Raw genomic sequence first — 24,273 nt, 5'->3', positions numbered from 1 at the left:
ATTTCTTTTATTTATTTAAGCTTCCATTTTATCTATATCTGAGCGTGTGAATATCTGTATACACATACCATAGCTTGAGTGTGGAGGTCAAAGGACAGCTCACGGGAATTGGTTCTCTCTCCGTGACATTTGGCTCCTGAGGATCAATGCAGGTTTTCAAGGATGACCAAATTGCATTCGCCCACTGAGCCGCCTTACCAGTCCAGGTCTCTCGACCCATGTGTGTGAAATGTTTCACTTCCTGTCCTTGTGAAATCTTGCCTGGCATCAGTGCTGACTTCATAACTAGTGCCATTTACCACGTCTTGCTAGTAACTAACACTAACGGGTTGCTCAGGCAAATCCCAGACAGATATCGAGACCCAGGAAAGAATCTAAAGAACCACACACTTTATGTTTCTGAGCTTTTACCAGTCCTTCTGAAAGGAGATACATTCAGCGGAAGCCCTGTTGGAATAAAACACACTTCCGAACCAATGTTCTGGAGCACCAAAGAACCTTTAATCACAGAATGACCACCAGCAGTGATATCACGAGGTAAGGCAATCAACAACATTGTGAGAGACCCAGAGAAGAGGATCACATCCGGATCACAACCAACCCTGACACCTACACAGACCTGAATCACACCCGCCAAGCAAAGACGGCACCTTATACATCAAACAAGAACAATGCCTCATGCACAGTCTGTATTTGCTCTGTGGCGCTTCAAGCTTGGTGCAACTCAAAGCCCGCCCTGCAGAAGGGAATTAAGTGGAAGCAGAATAAACGAGGAGATCTGAAGAGGCCCCAGAGAGCAGAGCACTGTAATTGGCAGCGAGCCTGCCGTGGGTGGACTCACTGCTGTCAGCCTGTGGGAAATCTTCCCGTCGGTGTGTGTCAGACATGTCAGCCGCTGTCCTCGAAGCTGCCACTGCTCTGGCGAGAGTGGAAGTGCATTGGGCTCATGGGATCAGACACGTAGCCTGCGTCAGAAAAGAAGTTCAGTTGTTACTTCCTGACCTTCTTGCACACCCCCCTGCTTATATTAACCATTGAACCCAGTGTCACACACAGCTGCCAGACAGCCCTTCGCGACTCTAGAACTGAAGACTGGACCAGACTCGCCAGTGCTGCTAAGATTTAAGATGGAGACATGGTGCTGACACCAATGGACGTCCGTGACAAACATCTGTCTTGATGACACTGGGTAATAGTTAGTGTTTTGTATTTACAGGGGAGCAGCACATGCTGCTGGAAGGAAGCCTGTCATGAGGGCAAAGAGCACAGGTTTTGTGCCAGGCAAACACGTTGTAATCATAGGTCCCTGATTGCTGTCATTGGGATATTCATCAGCTGAAACCTGTCTGAGCATCAGCACCCTCGTCTGTAAGTGGGAGAAAGGGTAGTTCCTATTGCCAGGCTGCCGTGTGTATCTGAGGACTGGCAGTCACTCCGGAGCAGGGGGTTTCTCCCTTTCCACGCTGGTACAGGACCACCCACTACTTCTGCAAAATGGGCGATTTATCAGTAGCTGCCGGTGGTTTATCAATAGCTGCTGGTGGCTTTGCTCCTATGACATCCCAGTTATCTGAGCCAATGCATTACTTTTCAGCCATGTAGCCATATGCATTGGGTACACTGACTTTCAAAGGAAAGATCCCTGTCAAAATCTCTTAGAAGGCATGCATGCCGTGACAAACTCTTTTACAAGGAAATGCTGCTGACACTGATACTTCTGAGCATGGGCTCTCTTATTCTCCTTTGTGAGGACTGGCCCAGGTCAGAGTTGAGGGCCCGTGTGTGTGTGTGTGTGTGTGTGTGTGTGTGTGTGTGTGATGTATGCATACTCATGCGTGAGACGGCATGTGTGTTGGGAGGTGAGATGCGATAAATGAGAGAAAGCCCACTCACATCACTAAATCTTGACTGTCAGTCAGTAAAACAGAACCAACATCTTAGCATGAAAGCATCTCTTTTTTCAGTCGACACAGAGAGAAAGATGTGACGCTGTGACACCTGGAGTATGTTTGCCCCTGAGGAACCCGTTACTGTCCTGGCTGATTACTGTCCCACTGCTGACAGGGGCCATCTGTATGCTAACGTACACTATGAGAACAGAGCCCTTTCCTCGGAGGTTCTCAAGGCAGCTGGAGCTCAGTGCATTGCTCCGAAGCAGAGAGATTTCCCTTTGTTTCTTTAAGGCTTTCCAATGACTTGAGTAGCAGTTCTCTGAAGATGAGGTGCATAAATTCCATGATGTAGGGTCTCTAGGTACTAGTATCAGAGAAGCCAGTGCCTTCTTCCTGAAACATCGCTCTGGGAACAAATGCTGTGTTCAGCCCTCCATGCAATCAAAGGAAGTGGCCACGAACAAATGGCTCATCTTCTAATATTTAGATTAATATAGCACCTCTCAGACTTAAAGTTGTTATAGGATATCATGGCTCTGGTCCTGCTGATGGTAGTTAAAGTAAAATGATAAGATATTTCTAGTAGGAAATATTAAATATATCATGCTTATATATAGGAATTCTCGATCTATCCAAACACCCCGATGTAGCTAATGGTAAAAGATTCTGTATTTCTTTGGCTTCCAGAGGCTAGCATCAAACTTTTTAAATTAATTATTCCAAAGAACTGTATTAATTCACTATGGAGCAGTCCTGTGAGACAGACCCAGACAGATCTCCTGTGCCTCTGCGCCAGCTGTTTGAAGGGTTGGATGGATTGCTTTAGACCCTGTGGTGCTCAGCTCACAGGGAAGAACTCTTCCTAGGAAGGCAGCCGTGGGAACTTTCCTTTCTGTTCTTCTCCCTGAACACAGTGAGGTGGACTCAGAGGCCTGGGTCCAGGGTAATGACGGCAAAGAGTTTATGATGCCAGCAGAGCCAGAGATTATTTACATGTAGACCTAACATCCTCTTAAGACTTCTTTGCACACAAATTCACACACACACATATCTCTGGAGCCTGTATACACTTCCATACAGACATATGTTCATAAACATTTAGGATGTTCTTTAAGATGTACACACACACACATTACACACACACACACACACACACGAATGAGTTTTTCTGCATGTTTGCCTGCAGACCAGAAGAGGGCATCAGATTGTGAGCTGCTGTATGGATGCTGGGAATTGAACTCGGGACCTCTGCAAGAGTAGTCAGTGCTTTTAACCGCTAAGCCATCCCTCCAGCCCCTGGGTATTCATGCTTATACATACACACATAACCTTGAACTCACATACACTCACACCTAATGTGTACACACTGATGCTCTCACTTATGCACACTCACACATGCACGCACAGCCATGCTCACACACACCGTGTACACTCACACTCATGCAGAGTCTAGCACACTCTATTAAGCTTAATGATAAACGAAAAGTTAAAAGACATCAGTATCAGATTTAGAATTTGTATGGTATTTTTAAATTACCTATTTGTATTTGGTTATCACAAAATACAAATTTTTCTCTGTTAATACCAAAATGAGTGACTGCCACCTCCCTAAGAGTAGTTTCCTGGATGTGCGCCACCTACCGTATTTGTCAATGGTTGAGTATTGGGTGGTGCTGTTCGTTTCCTCCAAAGACAGGCCTGGGCTGGAGTGTGTCCCCACACTGGAAGAAGAATGGGACACTGCTTTACATGGGGTGCAGGACTCAGAAAATATCATAAAACAGAAGTCAGTCATCCAGCAAAGATCCCAAGAAATGCCAACAAGATGTCTACATAATTTGGATTTATTTATATATTGTTTGGGTTGAGCTCAGATCTGTTGAGTAAGTTAGATTAAGGTATAAGCCTTGGCCTCTTCCTCATAGGTTATGGTTGCCAGCAGTTTAGCCTTGGGTGTCTCCATCTATGAATCTGCACAATAAGAGAAGACATGAATATTTTTATCATCTTGTTTTAATGGTATGATATATGTAAACAGAGACTGCTCTTACCTTCCCGGCTGCCCAGACCCAAATAATCACACAGAAACTATATTAATTACAACACTGCTTAGCTCATTAGTTCAGGATTCTTATTAACTAACTCTTACATCTTTAATTAACCCATTTCTATGAATCAATGTATTATCACGAGGTTGTGCCCTACTGGCAAGGTTCTAGGATTTGTCTCCTATGGCAGCTACATGGCGTCTGCTTGACTCTGCCTACTCTCTCCCTCTATCTTTTCCAGCCTGGCTATTTTCTGCCTTGCCATTGGCCAAAGTAGCTTTATTTGTTAACCAACAAAAGCAACACATATACAGAAGGACATCCTACATCAGATGTAAATAAAAACAGTACTGGAATCTAGAGGCAACCAATACTGCAATCTCTACTTAAATGCAACTAAGGACATTAATGTCTTAGTAGGTCTACACAAATGCAGCACTATTATGAAATAACAATGGTGCAGACCTGAGTTAGTGTGTCCATGCAGCCCTTACCTCTGTCATTGTCAGTGTGGCACCATCCTCCCAGTTCACAGTAAAGAAAATAGTGTCTCAGAAATGAGCTTTCAGAGGCCAGGTGTGTCTCATCTAAACTACATCGAAGCTGGGTGTGTCTCATCTACATCCCAAAGCCTGCACACTTACCTGCTCCTCAGAGATGCATGTCCCTCAGATCCTCCTCTTTCCCCCAATTTCCACTTCAGTTTGTTTAAGAGGTGACTTCCTCCCTGGTCCTGATCACTGATCCCCTCTGTTGCTCACTGCATATCTGCAGGGTTTGCGGCATTCATTTGGTCTTTATTGTTCTCAGAGCAGCTTCTGTGGGGAGCCCAGAACCTCCCCTCAACTCCATCCCCTGGTCCATAGCATAACTCTTCATACCATCAGCTCCCCAGTCCCTTCCCTGGCTTTGGTAACCGGCATCAGTGTCAGCCAGTGCCACCGCCAAAATTTCAGGTGTGTACTCCAGTCTCTCATTGCAAGCAGGGCTAATTTACAAACACCACCATATTCTCCCCTCTCACTCTTCTATCAAGAAAACCTCTTTCTCCTCAGGACTTCCGCAGTTCTCTCCTAATTGGTCTCTCTGCTTACACTCCTATCTCTGAACGATGTGTTCTGTCCATACTTTCCATAGTGTTCATTTCAAAATATAAAGCAGGTTAAGACAACTGCCTGTGTAAGCTTCCCAGTGAAACCCGGGCTCACTTGGGACACAATGCAAATGCTCTTCTGTCTTCGCTAGAGTCTGCTGTCTCCTGCCCAAAATATTTCCTACTCTTCATTGCACCGCCTCTCCCTAGAGCGCTCCTGTTCTTTATCACCCCAGAGTCTTTGCTTCCCTAACTCGCCCTCAAATACTCCCTCCAGAGCCAGATCCGGATGCTGAGCACTTGCCTTGCCTTTACCTAAGACTGGCTCCACTGTCGTCCAGACTTCATGTCACGTGTCCCTTTCTGAGCCCCTTCTTCTTTGATGGTTATTTCGAAGTAGCCAGTCTCCTGCTGTGGTCACTCCATTTTATGATGGTCTTATTTATTTTGCAACTTGCTTGTTATCTGCTTATGTATACACTGACAACTATATCTTAATGCTAAGGACTAGTTTCTTATTTCCTGCCGTGACCACAGCCCTCATTGCAATCTCGGCCCACATGAGACGATCAACCAATAGCTTTGAAGAACGGAATAAACAAATGAATTCTTAAATGATGCTTGCCATTCCCTCCTTCGTTCACTGAGTGCATCTGTAACAAAACCTTAGCCTGTCCCTGCCTGCCCTGGGCTTTGACGGTCAGAGGTTGGAGCCCTCTTCTGTTCCTGTCTTTGCCTTCTTGTGCATTCGTTGGGTCTTGTATCCACCATCAACAGCTTCCCCCATCAACACAAGTTCAGCCACGGCGACTGGTGTTGAATTTTCAAAACATCCCCAAGCATTCTATTCCTCATGGCTCTGCCTTAGCTACTTGCCCCACTTACGTGAGTGTGATGACAGGTCATGGCCCTCCACAGAAAGCAGGGCGCACCACTGCTAGGAATGGGAGCTGTATGCTAGACACCTGGAGTTGCATCCTGCACCTTTGCTTTCACTCTATTGCAACAACTGACTGGGGTCTCAGTTATGCATCTCTAAAGTAGGAAAATAACAAGACTCATGTTGGGAGGTTGATTGTGAGTCCTGGTTAAAGTCTTTCGGTGCTACAGTGCTAGGAAACACTCAGTGCAAATCGCTTGAGTTTAGTATCCATCCAAGTCAGTCAGTTCTGTGGAGACCTCTCGAGACGCCCTCCTCCTCTTCCACACCCTTCAGTACACAGCACTATACTCACAGTGCTACTGTGAGTCCACCCTGGTGTAGAACTGCCTGTAGTAATGCACTATTGAACTCAGTTACATAGAGGAGAAGCAAGATCCTGTTCAATGCTGTACTCTCGCCGGGCGTCTTCAGTGGCTCACAATCAAAATGAAAGTGCATTAAATAAAATCAAGAGCTTCAAAACTGTTCCTTCAGAGAAGTCCGAGTTTTCGGTATGTCAGCTCACTCTTAACTGAAGAACTGCATCTCCTGCCTCACCTCCTTAAGCTAAGAGAAGGATGATGTTGTAGAGGGAGGGAATGGTTACAGAGAGGAAAAATTACTGGCTCAAAACATGACTCAGTGTCATCTCAATCAACATTACATAGTAAACAGCCATAATTCTGGTCAACAGACTGTTGATTCATTTTCCAAATGAATTTCTTCTCTCAGTGTTGGTAGCCTCCCAAGGACTGTAACTCCCTCGGAGCAGTGTGTTCTCTGCAGTAGTCTTGGCAACAAGATGGTAATAGGGAATAAATACTTTATCACCAAAATGGCTATCTGGTTTCCCTTGAAAAAAAGCCTGTATCTAGGATGCCCTGGGTGTTCAGTGGCTGAATGCAGTTCATGCCTGGGAACTTAACCTTCCCCAGGAGATGCCACGCACAATGGCAATGGGCTCCATTCTAGGATGACAGCCAGATGGATGCCAAGCACACCCAGGTCAAACAAAAGAAGAAACTAGACCCTGGTGGATGGACCCATGTACATTCCACTCTCAGCAACGGTTTCACAGATGCACAGAGTTTGGGGCACGTGTCAGGGCTTGGGCTGAAGTAGTGATCACAAGACAAACAAACAAAACAGCAAGGCCCCTCCAGTGAGGCAGCGCCCAGAGCAAATGCCTGAGACCGTGAGCCCCTGGCAGGTAAGGCGAGCACTGGCTTCAGAGTGTTCCGTTGGTTTTTGTTTCTCTCTGTGTTGTTTGTATTTTGAGGCAGGATCTCAGGTAGCTGAGGATGGCTTTGAATCTGGACCTTTCTGTCTCCGTTTTGCAAGTGTCTGAGTGATAGGCATTAGTCACATGTGCAGTTCGTAGCGGTTCAGTCATCACTGAAACTAGGCAGCCTTCTTCGCTAAAAGATGACTGTGTCTGTGCATGTATACATGTATCTGTGTTTGTATGACTAGGAAATCCTATGTGTATTCTTTGTGAGTATAAGGTAAATTTTTGTCTTATAAAAACAGAACAAGGTAGATTTAAGACTCTGTGTGTGTGTGTGTGTGCATGTGTGTGTGCGCGCGTGTGTGTGTGTGTGTAATATGATACGATGCCATCTGAGCACGCAACAATTTCTCACTTTGGACTAAACTATTCTCATACATTCTGCAACTTGCACAGGCTCAGCTCCCGCTGTTGGCTGAAATAAATGTGACAATGATGTCAGTAACAAGAACACTATGCAAAAATTATTATCAACTGAAAAATAAATTGAGATATGTGTAAGGCCCCAGAGCCATGGATAACATACAAGTACCTGAAGATGGAACACATCCCAGCAAGGGCCCACTTCCTCCAGGGCATAGATTATAGCATCTACTGACTCAGGACAGGGGTTAATGGATGGTATCATAGGCACTGCAGCAGACAGGCAGGACTAAACCCCTGCATTCTGTACTCTTTCAAAATGGCTTAGGTTACTATGGGCCACCAAAGTTGAATAAGAACAGGAAACTACATAGATTTGCTGAATGGTTATGACACAGAGAAAGAACACACATCTAGAAAACACCTCAGCTAGAACACACATCTGGCTTCCAGCAGAATGTTGGACAGATTTTCTCATGACTTGGCCAGTAGGAAAGGGAGACTTGTCTCATAGGACATGAGATTCGAGGGAATTGTAGTGACTGACTATTCCGAGGTAACTTGGTATCTGTACCATCCCCTGTGGGTGAGCCTTATGCAGCGTGAATAGGTGAGTCAAAAGTCGGAAAGCAAATTCAGCTGTTCACAAAGGTCCTTAATCATTCCACCCTGGGAATGTGAAAGCCAGGGCTGGAGCAGCTGTTGGGGCCAGGTAGGAAAGGTGTCTCTGGAAGTCACCGAGGGATGTCTCTGTTGTTCTGGTCCTTACGTGCTCAGAAGGGCTTCGTGGATGATGTGGACTCATAAGAACCTGGCACAGTAGAGAGTTGAGTATGGGTCACAGCTCCCATTTAGTTAGGAGATTTTGATCTTCCTTATCTGTGTGCTTTGACTCTCAGCCAGGGCTGACTGGCTTATTTTCACACACACACACACACACACACCACAGTGTACCTGGCTATACACTGAATGTGGTGTTTCTAGTTTTTTTGTGTACATAGTTCATTTGATCCATGCCATCTGCCTGAAAGGTCTGTCTCCCTTTCTGAGGAAGAACCAGACTGCCACCAGGATGAAGGTGAGCAGTGTAAGGTTTCACAGAAACCCATCATTGCCTCTGAGGGCCTGGCTATGTCAGAATGGCTCTGAGGAATGCAGGAAGGCTTCACAGAGGGTTCTATAGATATTTTTGTGTATATTCATGTTGCAGTGATTGAGAGGTGACTGGAGGGATCCCCTAAAATCAACATTAAGATATCTCTTTACCCAGAAAGGTGTTTGATAAGCAAGGTCCAAGAAGAAAGAAGGGAGTATTGTCTGAACAGACAGCCATCTCTCCTGTCAGCTCTCGGTAGCCAGGGGTTGAGCCAGTGTCACAGTGAGTCCAAATGGCCCCATTTGGAGCCTTCACAGTAGACAGAGCTCTTGCTCCCAGACCACAGTCTGCCAAATGCTTTGGTAGAGAGAATGAATCCCAATTCTGGCTATGGTATCTCTTGAATTCTCAGAATATCTCCTAGAGCCATAATTACTTCAGACCGTATGACATTCCAAAGAGACCGCAAAAAATAAAAACAAAAACAAAAACCTTTTTTTGCTATTGCCTTATTCTTTGGGCAATGCCTGTAGCTTTGGGGCTATGGTTTGGTAAATTATGATAAATGTATACTGTTATTCATGGCTTGGATGTAATAATGGAATTTAAAAAACAGAGTGAAAGAACACCTAAGCTCTACCACAGTGACGTTAGAACAACAATCACCTGCGCTTCTCAAGGGCTCTGCTGACTGCACATACTGCTCACTGCTTAGCTGGGAACAGTTTGCTGAAAGCCCCCAAGGCATCTGGGAAAGTGGGGACTTTATCTCCACACTAGGAGATGGAGAGTCAGCTCAGATGCTCAGATGACCGGGACCCAGCGCTCTGGGTTGGCAAGAGGCTGAAGCAGACCTTGAATAAAAGGCCTTCAGAGCTTCAAGCCAGACTTTCCATAGTAAACAGTCTACTAACTGCAGCATAGACCAAACAATTCTATCACCTGGGAACTCACTGACAGTCATGGGCAAGTACCCTCTGTCCTCACAGAAAACGGAGAATCATCTTCCTTATGTCTTGCTCTGATTGATTTTTCTGAACACCGTTCTTTTCCTCTGAGCACACCTATGTACCTGTTTCCTTGCAGAGATGTTAAAACATGAGGTACATGCATGTACACACACACATACACACACACACATATATATACATGTTCACCTATACACCCATACACACATGTATGTACACAATACACACTCGTACACACACACACAAATATATGCATACACAAATATGCATGTACAGACCCACAAACACAAACACACACACTGATCTTTTAAAATTCAGTGTTTATGACTCCCACACATCCCCCTTGTCTCGGGTAATGTTCAAGGCTGCACACACGAATTCGTGTTCCTATAAACAGCTCCAGCAACACTGAACAACAACAGGAAAAATCATTACAGGCTGCTGTGATTAAACACTCCAGGCCAAACAGTCTTCTGTTCTAATTGGTCCAATTAGGGTTTATGTAGCTAACAATGCCCTCGGGCTACCTGCATCCTGGAAGAATTAGCCATTTGGACTTCACATAAGACGATGCCATCCAGGGCCTCGCAGCTTTGTAAATGTTTTTTTGTGGTTTATGGGATCTTTTTGCCATCTGTCAAAACTGTGTTCGTATGCAAGGTTATTGGTACAAACTTCCTGGCCAGGGGCAACCCTGTGCACTTCTCCAAGGGGAATACATCCAAGATAGGAGTCACGTCTTTCCCTCGAAAGGAAGCCCATTCAGATAACTTTTATCCCAGTTTTAGTTGGTTGACACCAATCTGAAAAACCAATTCAAAGAAAAGGCAGAGAGACAACAGCTGAGATGCTAATAAAGGTGTTTACCCTGAAATCAGTGCTCGCCATGGAAAAGGCTGTGAGAAGCTGGCTGAACCTTTTGGCATTTAGCTGGAAACAAACAGTTCTATTTAAAGAGGATATGCCATAAGGGATAAATGCCTTGCTCTGCTCTGCGGTGTCTTTTCATGCGGCCCATATTTCCTCCTGAGCAAAGGGTAAGACAGCATTTCTATCAGAATTGCAAACACCTTGGCCTAACTTCGAAACAGTCTAATTATACTTTTATTTGTTAATTTATCCATTAACTTCAACATTATTTATTTAATCAAGACTTTATCCTGGCTGTTGTTTCAAAGCATTGCTTTGTGTTTGCCAAAATTCTGTATTTGAGAATGTCCTAAATTAAAACAAATTTATTGCTGCCGTTATATAAAATGGACAGTAGCCTAGGTATTTATGGAACCAAATCATCAGCGCAAAATCTCTCCTGCAGGAAAATCAAACCCATCAGTTTTCTTTTGGAGGGGGGAAACAGCCCCAGTCTAGAAAGGCTTGGCAACCAACCAGGCCAGAGCTCTGCTTGAGCCATTAGGCAAATGTCCAAGGTCCCACTCAGCTCCCCTGTTTTTAAAGAAAAAGTAATTAGCCAAAGAAATATGAATAAGGAAGGAGCTCCCAAGATGCGATCAATCCTTGACAGCGACTGAATCACCAATACGCTCAGCAGTGACCCACTCGCCAGCTCTCAGTTCACCTCCAAATTCTATCTGGTGTGTGTGAGATAGAGATGCCAAGCACAGGACATGGCCAGGGCCGGCTTTGACTGCTAAAAACGAGAAGCATCTTTGAAATTTAGCAAAAGCCTCCCCCTGCCCTGCACTCACTACCATCATTAGAATAAAAGGGAAAATTATATTTTATACCTCAAAGATCTCAGTAGCACAGCAATCAAGAGCCAACTCCTCTCGGCCCTGTTTTTCCAGCACTTAATTTTACCAAGAAGGAAACTGAGGTCTTGAGAGGTGAAGTGAACTCTCCATATTCCTCCAGATTGGATATCAATAGTATAGAGAAGTCAGGTATAGGACCTGTGATGCCCAAGTCCTAACCCTCAGTGGTGGGTTTATTCTTAATTAGAAAAGGAAATCTGACATTGTTGAACTGTGCCAGCACACTGCTGGATGCATTAAAGGCAGCAATAAAGTGATCTCACAATCCGCTTCACATGGAGGAAACTGAGTCTGAGCGCGAGTAACGGATGCTCAGCCAGATAACATCCAAATCTCTTGTTATCTCTGCTTCTTCCTATTCTCTCTCTTTTTCTCCCTCCATCTCCTCTTCCTTTCCTTCCTCCACCCTTCACTCCCTCTCTTCTTCTCTCTCCGTGGTTAACACCAAGAAACGCACAATGCTGGGGCTGCGCCACTTCCTGCAGACACAGACTTGCATGTGTTGGATGTGGCCTGTGACAGCTGGGGAGGGAAATGCAGACATAGCCAGCCAAACTCCAGCACAGGGGGAGGTACCCTCAAGTGTGGCCTGCCTGCCAAGATGGAAAGGAGAGAGAGTTTGGGATGGGGACGCACAGTCAGCTGAGGGAAGGGCTAGGCAGGCGTGTATGGAAAGGCGTAGGCATTCTATTTAGAGTGAATGATTTTATGCCCTCTCAAGTACAAGGAAAGGCTGCAGCTGCAGTTTGCTGGGTTTTGTTCCCCTGAACAATGTCAACTATAAATTGCCAGTCAGAGAGCCATCAACAACCAAGGATTTAAGTGTACAGCATTGGTCCCTCAGACAGGTTCTAGACTGCCTTCTCAGCTCATACTCATGTTCTACTGCTTGTCTTGATAATGGTCCTCATTGTAAAAGAATCTGACTTGATTTACACATTGCATTTAGGTGTCGGTTTTCTTTCCTCGCTCTCGCTCAGGAACCATTTCTCAGTCCTAGTCTGACACCTGCTCTTTCTCTAAGCTCTTGTTTCTTTTCAGTGGTAGAATTTTGAAGGCAGGTTCCTGGTGTTGACTCCACGTGGGTGAAGGGATGGGTTTCTGGTCATCTTCTTGGCAGGCAATTCTAGCAGACATTGAGAGTGAATACACGTATGTGAAGGTGTTTGGAATGTGTCTCTTTTGTCAGGTCATAGTTGACATCTCCACTTCTACCTGTATCTAACAGGCCACCATCCTTTCCTGTTTTCTTCCTTCCCACACTTCTCCTTTCTTTCCCAAGAAGAAATCCATCTGCCAATTATGTAGGTTGATCGCTGCTCCTGAGTACACGCCCCTCCTCTTCCTGAGCACACCATGCAGGAGTTTGCACCATGACACTCCATTTCCTCACCGGGGCTCTGGCACCCCACACGCATGTAGATGCTTTCCTTATTCTCATGATCCAGTATCCACTGGCCTCCCCTGCCCTCGGTAGACCCCCAAAACTTAGCAAGACCCCAGCACTGCAATGCCATTTTTATTGCCTGCATGCCAGCTCTTTGTGTCTGCATTCACAGATGCCCTCTTCCCCACACTCTTGCTCAAAACTTTTCACATGGTATGCATTGCTGTGCAGATGCTCTTCTCATGCCATGTGGGCCCACCGCTGTCCCTTCTGCGTGCCTATCCTGACTCCATTTTGGGCTCCGACCTTGTGTGGCTACCCTCTCACTGCCCTTCTCACAGATGTTCTGCCCACTGTTGGGCTCTGACTTCCACGTCAGCTTTCTCTCCCATAGAGCATCCTTGCTTGCCACCCTTGGGATCCAGCACCATGGAGAAACCCCAGTGTCCTATGGGAACTCTGTCCTCTGATACCATTCTTATTGTCCCTACAATCTTCTTAGACTGTCACCTTCCTCCTTTGCTATTGAGGAAGCTGACCTAGCTCAGTCCTGCCTCATTTCTTCTGGATCAATTCCATCTGTACTTGCTGTTCCTTTAAACTGCTCCCACCCATTGTGGCAAACAACACTATCTCCATGAAAGAAGCACGTTGCTCATCTTTCATTGCGTCGCTTCTCATGAAACAGAAATGTTGAGGGTTAAAGTGTGGGTGACCCTGGAGAGACAAGAGAGACACGGGCATAACGTGCATAACGTAGTGTTTATATTAGACGTGAACAGATTCCCATCCTCACGTGACTCTCACTGCAAACCTTTGGCGAGAGTGTGGTTTTTGTCCTTAGCCTTGGGCCACTTTTATTATTACTCTAACAGAAGACCCAATGTGAGCAGCATTGGGGGGAAGGGTTTATTGTATCTCATAAATTGAGGGTGTCCTCTGTCATGCAAAGGTGGCATGAAAGTAGCTCTCAGTGCGGCAGTGTGAATTAAGATGTCTTGATTATATCTGGGTAGATTATCAAATAAATAAAAGAAAATCCTGGTGCTCAAACATTGTCTTTTTTAATTCTATGTAGGATCTTAGCCCACGGAATGGTGCTACGCCCACCATCTGGATGTGTTTTCCCTACTCAGTTAAAAAATCTTTCTGAAAATGATCTCAGACAGACACAGTCAAGGTGACATGTCCAGTTAAGCTGGCAATGAGCATAAGCCTCTACAGATCTACCCATGAGAAAGCTGATCTTTAGAGACCCCAACTAATTTTCCTGGACCTCACAGCTTACGACTGATAGAACTTGAACTTGGGCCTATCTGAGCCCAAGCTGTCAACCATTTACTTAGACTATGGATGGTTACATAAATTAAAAATAATAAAACCAATTTTGTCAATGGAATATAAAATCAGCAAGTAGCAAGGCATGCACCGAGTGGCTGTCTCTTCCCCTTCTGGGTGGAGGGAAGTTAAAAGCACATCTTTGTTGAGTTTAGATCCCTGGTTTCCTCTGTGTAAATTCTGATCTCTGCAAGAAATTTCATGTTCTTTTGTTCTTTATGACAGGCCAGTCCTAATGCAAAGGGTTTAAAACTCCCTAAACTCTTTGAACAAGTGGAACATTGATCTTCACAAATCATCTGAAACACCCTAAGGGAGGTTAAAAATTACAAGCAATGTGTGTTTTTGTTTTTGTTTTAAGTGGATGTACACCAAACCACCGGGACCGTTTGCCTCGCTGCACACTACCAATGCTCTCCTCCCTCCTCTGTGCATTCTCTATTGTCAGGTCCTGCTTCACAGAGTGGCCTGGCATTGCCAGGGTGCCCTGCCACCCTGGTGCTCTCCTGCAGTCATACAGGGCTGATGACCCCTCTAGTATGATACGCTGTGACATCTCTTGGAATCCTGGGTGATCCAGGGCTTGACACTCCCTGCAGATCCCACCGCTGCCCTGGCCATCTGGTACACAGTGCTGGGTGGCCTCTGCTCAGTTAGATCTTGGTGGCTGCTTTCATACTGCTGTGTACAGAGCCCTGACAGGTAGCACACCAGAAAGACTACATCTTTAGAGCAGAGGCTGCTGTTTGTTAGGTATTCATGCATCCTTGGCATTTTGGGTCTGGCACAGAGCTCACATGCTTACAAAGTGACATTGGTTATCAGTACCCCCAAGGAAGTGGGCAATACCTTAGTGGGATTTTCTTCCTTAGCCATTACACTCAGGCACACACAGTTCAGTCACAGAGACAAGCACCTCTTGCATTATTGAACCACATGGGAAAAGGCAGATTCCACTGCACAATTCTTTAAGACAAAACACCCTCAGGATGCATCTTTACTGTGGAAGAGGAAGTCATGAATCTCTTACTGCCGATATCCCCCAGCCACCTCTCAGGAAGTGTACCTCTCACTGTCTCTTAATGTGAGACCCAGATCTGAAAGGAAGTGGTATCTAGGGACTTGGTAATCGGAGCTATGGCACGTTCCCATAGGAACGCTAGGCCCTCACTTCCTTTATTTATGCAGGCTTACAGCAGCTGCCGCCTTTGGATTCTGGCTCCAGGAAGCGAAGGCAGCAGATCCGAGTGCAGAACCTCCCTGACTGTCTCTCTTTGAAGCCCTCGAGTCCTCAGCCTCCTATTTGTGCTTGGCCCTGATTCATCATGGGTCTGAATGCTTCACCTGCTCTATCAAGTTTCCAATAGAGCCTAAAACGGATTTCATAAAAAAGGAACAAACACTGGCCAGCCAATCTCAGCATGGCAACTTTGCAAAGAGAGAAGGCCAGGGAATGGGGCTGATGGTAATTATTTCCTGCCTTCGATCACTGGAGGATATTAATATACATATGTCCCTCATTTTATTTTGTTTTTTTTTTTTTTTGTTCTACCAGGGCACCAGCCACCTGCTTGGAAGATTAACAACGGTTGGATGCAGACCCAGAATCATTGGGCTTTGGAAAAGTTATTATTCATTGCAGGAATGACATTATGAATAGACTAGCATGGTTTTTAAAGAAATCCTGACTTTTTCTCTGAGATCAGAGTGCTTCACATTTAAACAGAATAGAGCTAAAGACGCATACTCACTTGCTGTCTGCCTGTTTCTTCAGCAGGGCCTCTGGTCTTTTATTATAAAACTCATCATGCTTTGCTGAAATAGTCTGCTCACACTGTGAGGACCGATACTAGGTCTATACTGTTGATCCCTTGGCCTGAAAACCACTGGGGTTTTAGCGGTCACTTTTTAGATGAGAGAAGGGGGAAGGGAAGCAGAGAAGGAGTTGTAGAAATGGTAGCACTTGGGAGCTGTGGGGATGGCTCAGTTGGTAAAAGTTTGCCTTGCAAACATGAGCACCTGAGTTTCCTCCTCAGAACTGGGCATGACGCACACCTGCCATCCCCAGCACCCTGAAGGTATAAGCAAGAGGCTCAGAAGTTCAGAGTAATCCTTGGTTATGGAGGAAGCTTGAGAACAGTCTGGGCTATGTGCAACTAAAGATCAATCAATCAAACAAACCAAACACTAACCTGTAAATACAGGGAGGGAGTGGGAGGGGAAGGTGCAAACAGCATGCATAGAAATACATGAGATGTAAGGATGCTGGCAAGTCTATATTAATGCTTAATGATTCTTCTAGCCACACAACCACAAATCAGACTGCTGTGCTTGATAGGTCCTTTGGAGTCATGTGACCAGTTAATTCCTCCTGCTCCTTTGGGTCAACGTTCCCCAAGGAACAAGGTCATTCCAGTTGGGCACCACTAGGTGGGTTGTCTCCCCTTAGCCCCTGAACCCATCTTCTAAATCCAGCACTGGAAGTAACCCAGCTCCTGCGCAGAAATGAATGCACAGTGTTGTTTTGGGCACTGGGGCTCAGGGAGGATTTCTCGGTTATCAGCTTCAAACCCCACCCCCGTGAGTAGGCTGTAAATGCAGTTTCCACTTCCTTCACCCTGCCAGGCCCTAAACTTGGGCAGTGGGCCCAGTACTCTGTGCCTCAAGAGATCATCAGGTGAGACCAAATCCTTCTCATGTTGACAACTATTAGTTTTGCCATAGACCTTGACCTCAGGATTTAGATAGCTAACTTTAAAAACCCTTCTCGACTCACAGCCTAGTCTCAGATCCTCTTCTTGTACCCTGGTTATATTCCTTACATGGCTCACTTTCTAAACCTCAGCTTCTTCATCAGTTGGTAAGTGAGACTGGTTCACATTGCCACTGGAAACTGAACAGAGCCCATCTGGAAGAGTGGTTGACCACAGCGCCTACATTTATGGAACCTTACTCTAGCCCACTGTGGTATTTCTCCTTACCATCCTTGTACTGATAAACAAGCCTGTTCTTGCAGTTGGATCTGCAGACCAACCTCCCATTTCCTGGGACCTTACGCCCCTGACATTGTGCATTGTGAACCAGTGGGCTCAAGTCCTTGATGTGTGTCAGTGAGGAGTGGATGCGGGAAAGTCCTTGACAGTAATTATGCGTCTTGGGGAAGAAGCTCTGTGTGAACTGGATGGGGTGAAAATTCTAATGAAAGTTAATGAGGCATTAACTTACTCTCTGACCTGAGAAAATAGGGTAATTCAGTTCTTTTATTCCCATCTGTAAAATGGGATTAATGTTATTAACCTCCTTTAAAAGAATTACACCTGTAGATAGAAGACACATTAAAAATTACCCACAGTATGGAAAAGGATTCCCATTACAGATAATGAGTAACACCTGCCAAACGAGGGGCAGAAGGGGAGAAGGGGGAGCAGGCTATTAATAATCTCTACCATCAGAGCTGAGCTGGTGATTTTTTTGTTTGGTTTAGAATGGCTATAGTGTTTCTGTGCTGTTCCCCTCATGGGAACCTAATGCAGCCAATGCTGTCTCCTACAGTTCTGTTGAATTTGGACAGAGGTTCCCCCAAAATGGCATCTGTTATAGAGTTAAATGTTAGCAATTTTATTTTGGAGAATTAACAATATGGCCACTTCATCTCTGTAGAACACAGTGACCCTGAATAGTTCTATAAGTAAGTTGCCTTAACTGGTCAGGGGAAGACTGACTATATTGATTTATAGACTCATGGGTAGCGGGGGAGTGTAGTGATTGAAGCACTGGTCCATACTCCCCATCATTACTAATTACTCTTTCCCACCCAAGCTGCATACAGATTTTTTTAATACTGTCCTAAAAACAACACACACCCTTTCTGGTTTTAGGCAGACTGGATAACTCCAACTTAAACCTAGGGTCTATTTCCTAACTCTCCCGATTTGGTTTCCAAACTCAGCCGTAGAGTGCTTGTCTAGTATGTTCAGAGCGCTGGATGTGTTCTTTGCCACTGGGAATTGGGGAGAGAGAGGGGGAGAGAGAGAGAGAGAGAGAGACAGAGAGACAGACAGAGAGAGACAGACAGAGAGACAGAGAGATAGACAGAAAGACATAGATGCACACATACATGCAGGTAGATGGATAGGTAGATGATAGATGTAATAGATAGACAGACAGACAGACAGACGGACGGACGGACGGACGGGTGGGTGGGTGGGTGGGTGGATGGATGGGTAGATGGATGGATGGATGGATGGATGAATGGATGGTTGGACGGATGGATGGATGAGTAGGTAGATAGATAGATAGATAGATAGATAGATAGATAGATAGATAGATAGATAGATAGATAGATAGATGATAGATCGAACATGTCTCTGCCAGGTAGCTGAGAACATTTACCAAGAGTATGTGTAACATTTAGTAGTCTTAAGTTCTACTTAGCATTTCCATTTCTGATGACCAATGGGCAGCAGAGAGAAGAGTTTTAACTCTATTAGAGTGAGCCGTTCTGCTCATGCTCCTCCTATGTTCCAATTCACCCCCGCAATAGAGAGCAGCCCACAAGGGCCGTACATGCCCAGCAGCTGCTTGAAGGTGCCATGGGGTCCCTTCAGTGTGTCAGCTTGTGCACCTCTGACAAATACAGAGTTAGGTAGGGAAATATTCTAATGCATCTGCCCCTGGGATGCTGGTCAGACTGAATTTATGAGCTGGTATCTCATCCTTGGTGGCAAAAATAAACAAGCACTTAAATGATCTGGCTGTAACGCTCCGTAAAATCCTCATTCCTGCACTCGACTCTATGATTCATGCAGAAAGCTGCTATTTCGGTGTGTCTGGGTGAATCTGCCTGTGCAAATGTCCAGAAACCTTTGAGAAAATCGAGGAAGCATGGTTATCATTAACTGCCTGACAGTCTTTCCCTGGGAGAGCGGGCAGCACTGCCGCACCAAGATAACTTTATTTAATTAGTTACTGGAAGATTATTTATTCGCTTCGTGAAACAATGGGCTGTCAGCAGCAGATTCTCTCAGCTCCTACAGATGTGTCTGTGGCTTCTGAAGTCTTTACACAGATTCGTTTGAAATATGCTTTCAGGTATCCTTTATGTGAGTATTTGACAGGATAATAGAATTAGATTTGCTGAATTTCACCAAACTCTGAAGTAATATGTCACCAGCTTCGCTTACTTTTCAAAAAATATTTCTCTCTGGTAATGCTCATCAATCTCGCTCTTCAAACCCTAAATGCGAGACTCTGAGACAAAAAGGATGACTCCATCAGTTAAGCAGCTGACAGGAAGTTAAATAGCGAGCCGTCCTGTGTGTGGTAACAACTGCTCTGGATAAAAGCGGCCTTGCTAAGATTCAGGCGAGAGTAGAGTAGAGTAGAGTAGAGTAGAGTAGAGGAGAGGAGAGGAGAGGAGAGGAGAGGAGAGGAGAGGAGAGGAGAGGAGGGGTACAGAAAGCATGGTTCTTCACGCTGGTGGAGGATGGTTAGGAAGGTCTTGTTGCACGAACGTGGAGAAGAGTGTCCTTTGACTTTCAGCAATGGCCAATGCTCCTGTCTCCACTTTTCCAGGAGCCGCTCTGATCAGGATAGTTATTTCACCGGATTAAAGAGAGAAGTGATGTGGCCTCAGTTTATTTCTGAGTCTTAGGGTAACTGTGCAACAAGTGTTGGCTGAGTGAGCAAACCAGAAACCTTTGTATTTGCGATTAACCAGCTTCTCCTCCCAGCACCTCTGCTGTGATCTCAGGCCTGTCAGGGGAGCTTGTCAGTGCATACAGAGTAAGCACAGCGTTCTGTGGATTCCAACACCAGAACTCTTTGATAAAGGATTTGTTAAGAGTCCAAAAGCCTAGCATCAGCCTTAACGTGTCAACTGCGATTGCTTCATGTGTCACGAGGGGCTTTCAGTGCAGTGGCAAAATACATCATGGATTCCTGTGATAAGAAATTTACCTGGAGGAGAGGCAGAGAAGCCAGTTCAAGGAACTCACTACCCCTCTCCCCTCCCCAGTTAGGAACATATTAGTGGGGAGTTCTTCTGGGGCCGGGCATGCTGCAAGGAGCACACACCTTGCTGGAGAACATGTAGGGAGATCTTTGTACACAGGCTGTCCTGTGAGCAGCAGGAGCCAGTTTCTATGTTCAGTGAGTCTTGGATGAGAAGGTGCCACCTGACAGGTACTATCCTTGGCACTAAAGGATGGGAATGCCTGGGTGGAGATGCCGTGAGGGCAGAAGCACCATATGACTGAGGTGCCGGGCAGTGATTTCAGTAGGTCCTAGATTCACCAGGCACATTTCACTGTGGAAATCAGCAAATGATAGGCTGTTAAAATTGCCTAAGTTATTTCCTTTCTTTCTTTTTTTCAAAGGTGGCTGGACCTTTTATTTCTTTTCCATTGATATTTAAAGAGGGACATTCATTTACCGCTGGCTTTCTCAATGCAATAGAGGTGATGGACCAAAAGTCACTTGGCTTGCCCAATTCCGGAGACTGTGGGCCCATATTTCGATATGACACAAAAGCCATTAGCCTGGTCCGAGCTGACCACGTAGCTCTGCAGACAAACTGTCTCTGCCCCTAACAAAGGCCAGGATGCCTGCTCCTAGCTTCTTTTGTTAAGATGTGGATTACCTGAGAAGAGATGTTTGACTGAAGCTGATGACTTAAGAGCTCAGATATTTGGTGCTTCTTTCCTCTGTAATTTGGAAGGATGTCTTATAGAGATGCTAATTCAGGGCCTACCTGACTGCTAGATGCGGATGTGATTTGGGCCCGAGGCACTTGGCTGCCTAAGGAATGGCGTAATGTGTTTTCCTCCTTCCCCACTCAATTTTGTGTGGGTATATAAAAGGTTTGGAGAATAAACGGAAAATCTGGCCATTTTCCATGATGACGGTGTAAGCTGTGTCGGCTCTTTTCCTCGCGACTCCGTTCCAGCCGGTTTGAGGTATTAGAAAATTTATGTTGGACCCTCACGGGCCACAACAGGAGACAATGCTGTGTTTAAGGTGCACATCAGCTCTACGTGAATTACTGCTATGCCATCTGCATTGCCTTGTTCCCATCCACCGGTAACTTATGACAGCCAGTGCTAACACAGCTGCTGGACCTAGGGCTCTGAGTCATGCCACAGAGAAATTTCAATGATGACCCCCACCTGCTGTATCTGGGCCACATTCACATGGGTACCTGTTCCTTGCCTGGGTGGACTGAGATCTTAGTGGCCTGCAGTGAAACTGCATAAGCAGCAGCTCTCCTCCTTTCCTTTGTCCAGGGATGCAAAGCAGCATAGTCTCCTCTTGTTTCTACCTCTGCTCATGTTCAATCCCCGCCCACAGTTTCTGCCCTAACTCTATCATCTCTATAGCCCTCCAGTTCCCTCACATGGCTTCCTCTCTCTGTGATTTTGCCCCAATGCTCCTGCCTCTCTTGCTAATTCTCCCTAACCCTTTCTAGGACATCATGAGATCATACCCTTGCTTCAGCATGTTGCTTCTCTGACACCTCAGTAAACCATGAGTCTCTCCAGGGCTGGAATGATGGATCATGTACCATTGTCTGCTGAAGAATATAACATTTAGCAGGCACTCGGAAAAATGATAAACACCGATGCTGATGTATCAGTGTAGCAATCTTACAGAGGGCAATGGAATCAAGTAGATGAAGGGCAAGAATAATAGGGGACCACACAGGTATGGTTAGTGTTTTCTCATCTGTAAGTAATAATAATGATGATCTAATTATTTCAATGAAGAAAATATAGTCAATAAAGGAGGATATATGATAGGTATATATGTAGATTTTTCAAGAGATTACAAAAACCCAGCCTATCCAAACACCAGGGTGTCTGGCAGATAATGCTGTGAATTTCGAAGGAACTCAGCATGTATTTGTGATAAGTGATTAAAATCCATTCACTTTCCAATTCTAGCTGTATTTAAATTGTAGACAATGTTCTAGACAGTTGTCTTTTTCCTGGAGGTAGCAATGTCTTTTTCTTTATTTATGTATTTATTTAACTAAATGTATACAAATGGATCTCATTAGCTTTGAACAAATTGCAACAAAGGGGTTGGCTTGTGTCTTAGAAATGGCTCAGTGGGTAAAGACATTTATCTTAAGCTGGATGTAGTCTAATCTGACGTGGTATAGGGAGAGGACCAACACCACAAGCTGTGCTCTGACTTCTTCACGCACACTCTGGTGCTCACACATGCATACACCACACTCACACACAGACACACACTCACACACATACATATAGATACATATACACACAGGCACACATATGCACGTAAGTACATGAAAACACATGCAGATTTTAGAAAGAAAGGTGTTATCCCAGCTTACTAGTCAGTAATGGGCTCAAAGGAATGCTGTAATGTTTCAAATATGTTTTTATCCATGTTTTAAAATGTAAAGTATGCCTTAATTTATTAATTGCCCTTAATAATTATGTAAACCTGTTAAACCTTTATTAATCTCAGACTCACTTGTCCCTTACAAAGAAAAATAGCCATGCTGATGCAGAAGCAACAGGAATTTTTCATCAACCTGAAACGCAGTTCGCAGTTGCTACCCTCTAGCTGCACACATTCTACCCCATAATGTGTGATGGGGAAACCCAGCAACAGACATCATTTCTACTTGTTTCATATTCCTCTAATTTATTTTGCTAACTGTTTGCTGAGTTGGAAAAGAGCCATTTTTTTCCATGAATAAGAAAGGGGACTTTGGAATCCGATAGAAGAGACCCATTTGCTTGAAATCAGTATATTTAGGTGGCTTCTCTTTGAGCATCTGACATCTTTTCCATCTTTGTATTGCCTTTCAGTGGGTACACCCACAGAAATTAAGTATGCGCCACAGCCCTTCAGTGTTTTCTCTCCTGTCATGTGCTGTATCAGTTGGTCTTACAGACACATGTCACCTGGATGTGCTGAAGGGAATTCAGCTAGAAACAACCTCTACTAAGAAGGCAGAGATGCTTTCCAACACAAGTACACCTGGGATTGGGACTGCTGAGTGGAGGAAGTAAGTTACAGGGAGAGAGGAAGGTGGGGTGCATCCTAAATACATTAGAGACTGGACTGGCGCACCTCCAGTTTTAATGCACACTGACATACCACATGGCTAATACTTGTCAAGGTGCTGGCTGGGACCAGCTAAGTCTCTGAGGCTGTCTTTCCATCGATTTCCTCAGGTGTTGGAGCTGCTGCTTGGGGGCCACACTGTGAGCACCGAGTGTGCACTCAAGCGGGTGCTGGCACCCTGCACAGGAAGGGGTTAAATGAAGGATCAGTTTGAGCGCAGTCCTCGGGTATCCCACTACAGCAGCTCAGCAAGGAACAAAAAGCCCAGAGATTTTGGAGTCAAGCTGATTCAGACTCATACCATAGCCCTGCCGTTTGCTAGCTGTAAAGCCTCCAGCAGATCTCTCATCTTTTCTGCCTTCAGCGTGCTCATTTGTGGAGTACTGATCGATGGTTCTTACCTTGTGGAAGAACTGTGGTTAGCAGTGTTACAACTAGCCTACAAAATATTCACAGTGTCTGAACCACAGTTAGTGATCAAATCAGACAATAAATCTTCTCCTTCCATCGTCTGGCCAGTTTGAGATTACCATCCGTGGGCATAGCGTAGCTATTCAGTCCTTATCTCTCCCAGAGCTGGGGCAACACCCACCTCTACTGAAAGGAGCGGTTAGAACACTCCCTAGGAAGTAAGCAATTGATTATGATCAGGAAGCAAAGCAGAGTTCATTTGTTCACAGCCTCTTTGGAAAAGAATATCCGGCATGGAAAATGTCTACTCATGAATTTTTCAGACTTATTTGCGATTGAGACCCTTCCCACATCTGCTTGTTAATACAAGCATCCAGCTAACGTCGCAGAGATAAACAGCAGATGCCATCCCTTCTCCCATAGCTAATACAGAAACTGTTTCCTTCCTGGGTCCAGGATGTTTTCTGATAGCGTTAATTGCAGTTATTTAAGTAGAAAAAAAAACAACCAAAAAACAAGATCCCATTATAAAGAGATAATAAGAAACAATGCCTTTTGAAATAACAAACATCTTTTTAAAATACAAGCAAGGC

General features: G+C 45.1%; 1 protein-coding gene across 2 annotated transcripts in view; it reads right to left on the bottom strand.

The window, feature by feature from the left end:
• Nucleotides 1–581: 581 nt before the first annotated feature.
• Tnni3k (TNNI3 interacting kinase) overlaps nt 582–24,273 on the bottom strand; it is a 219,051-nt gene continuing 195,359 nt past the window's right edge. For both annotated transcript variants that reach the window (XM_075981029.1, XM_075981030.1), the window contains 2 exons: nt 3,534–3,613; nt 582–965 (listed from right to left, as the gene is read on the bottom strand). In XM_075981029.1, the coding sequence (XP_075837144.1) occupies nt 889–965; nt 3,534–3,613 (157 nt within the window). In that variant the 3' untranslated portion in view covers nt 582–888. The remainder of the gene's footprint in view (nt 966–3,533; nt 3,614–24,273) is intronic.

This window comes from Microtus pennsylvanicus, chromosome 7 (genome assembly GCF_037038515.1).
Source record: "Microtus pennsylvanicus isolate mMicPen1 chromosome 7, mMicPen1.hap1, whole genome shotgun sequence".
Taxonomy (NCBI): domain Eukaryota; kingdom Metazoa; phylum Chordata; class Mammalia; order Rodentia; family Cricetidae; genus Microtus; species Microtus pennsylvanicus.
Note: the sequence above shows the minus strand (reverse complement) of the source record. Positions and strands in the feature narration are given on the sequence as shown.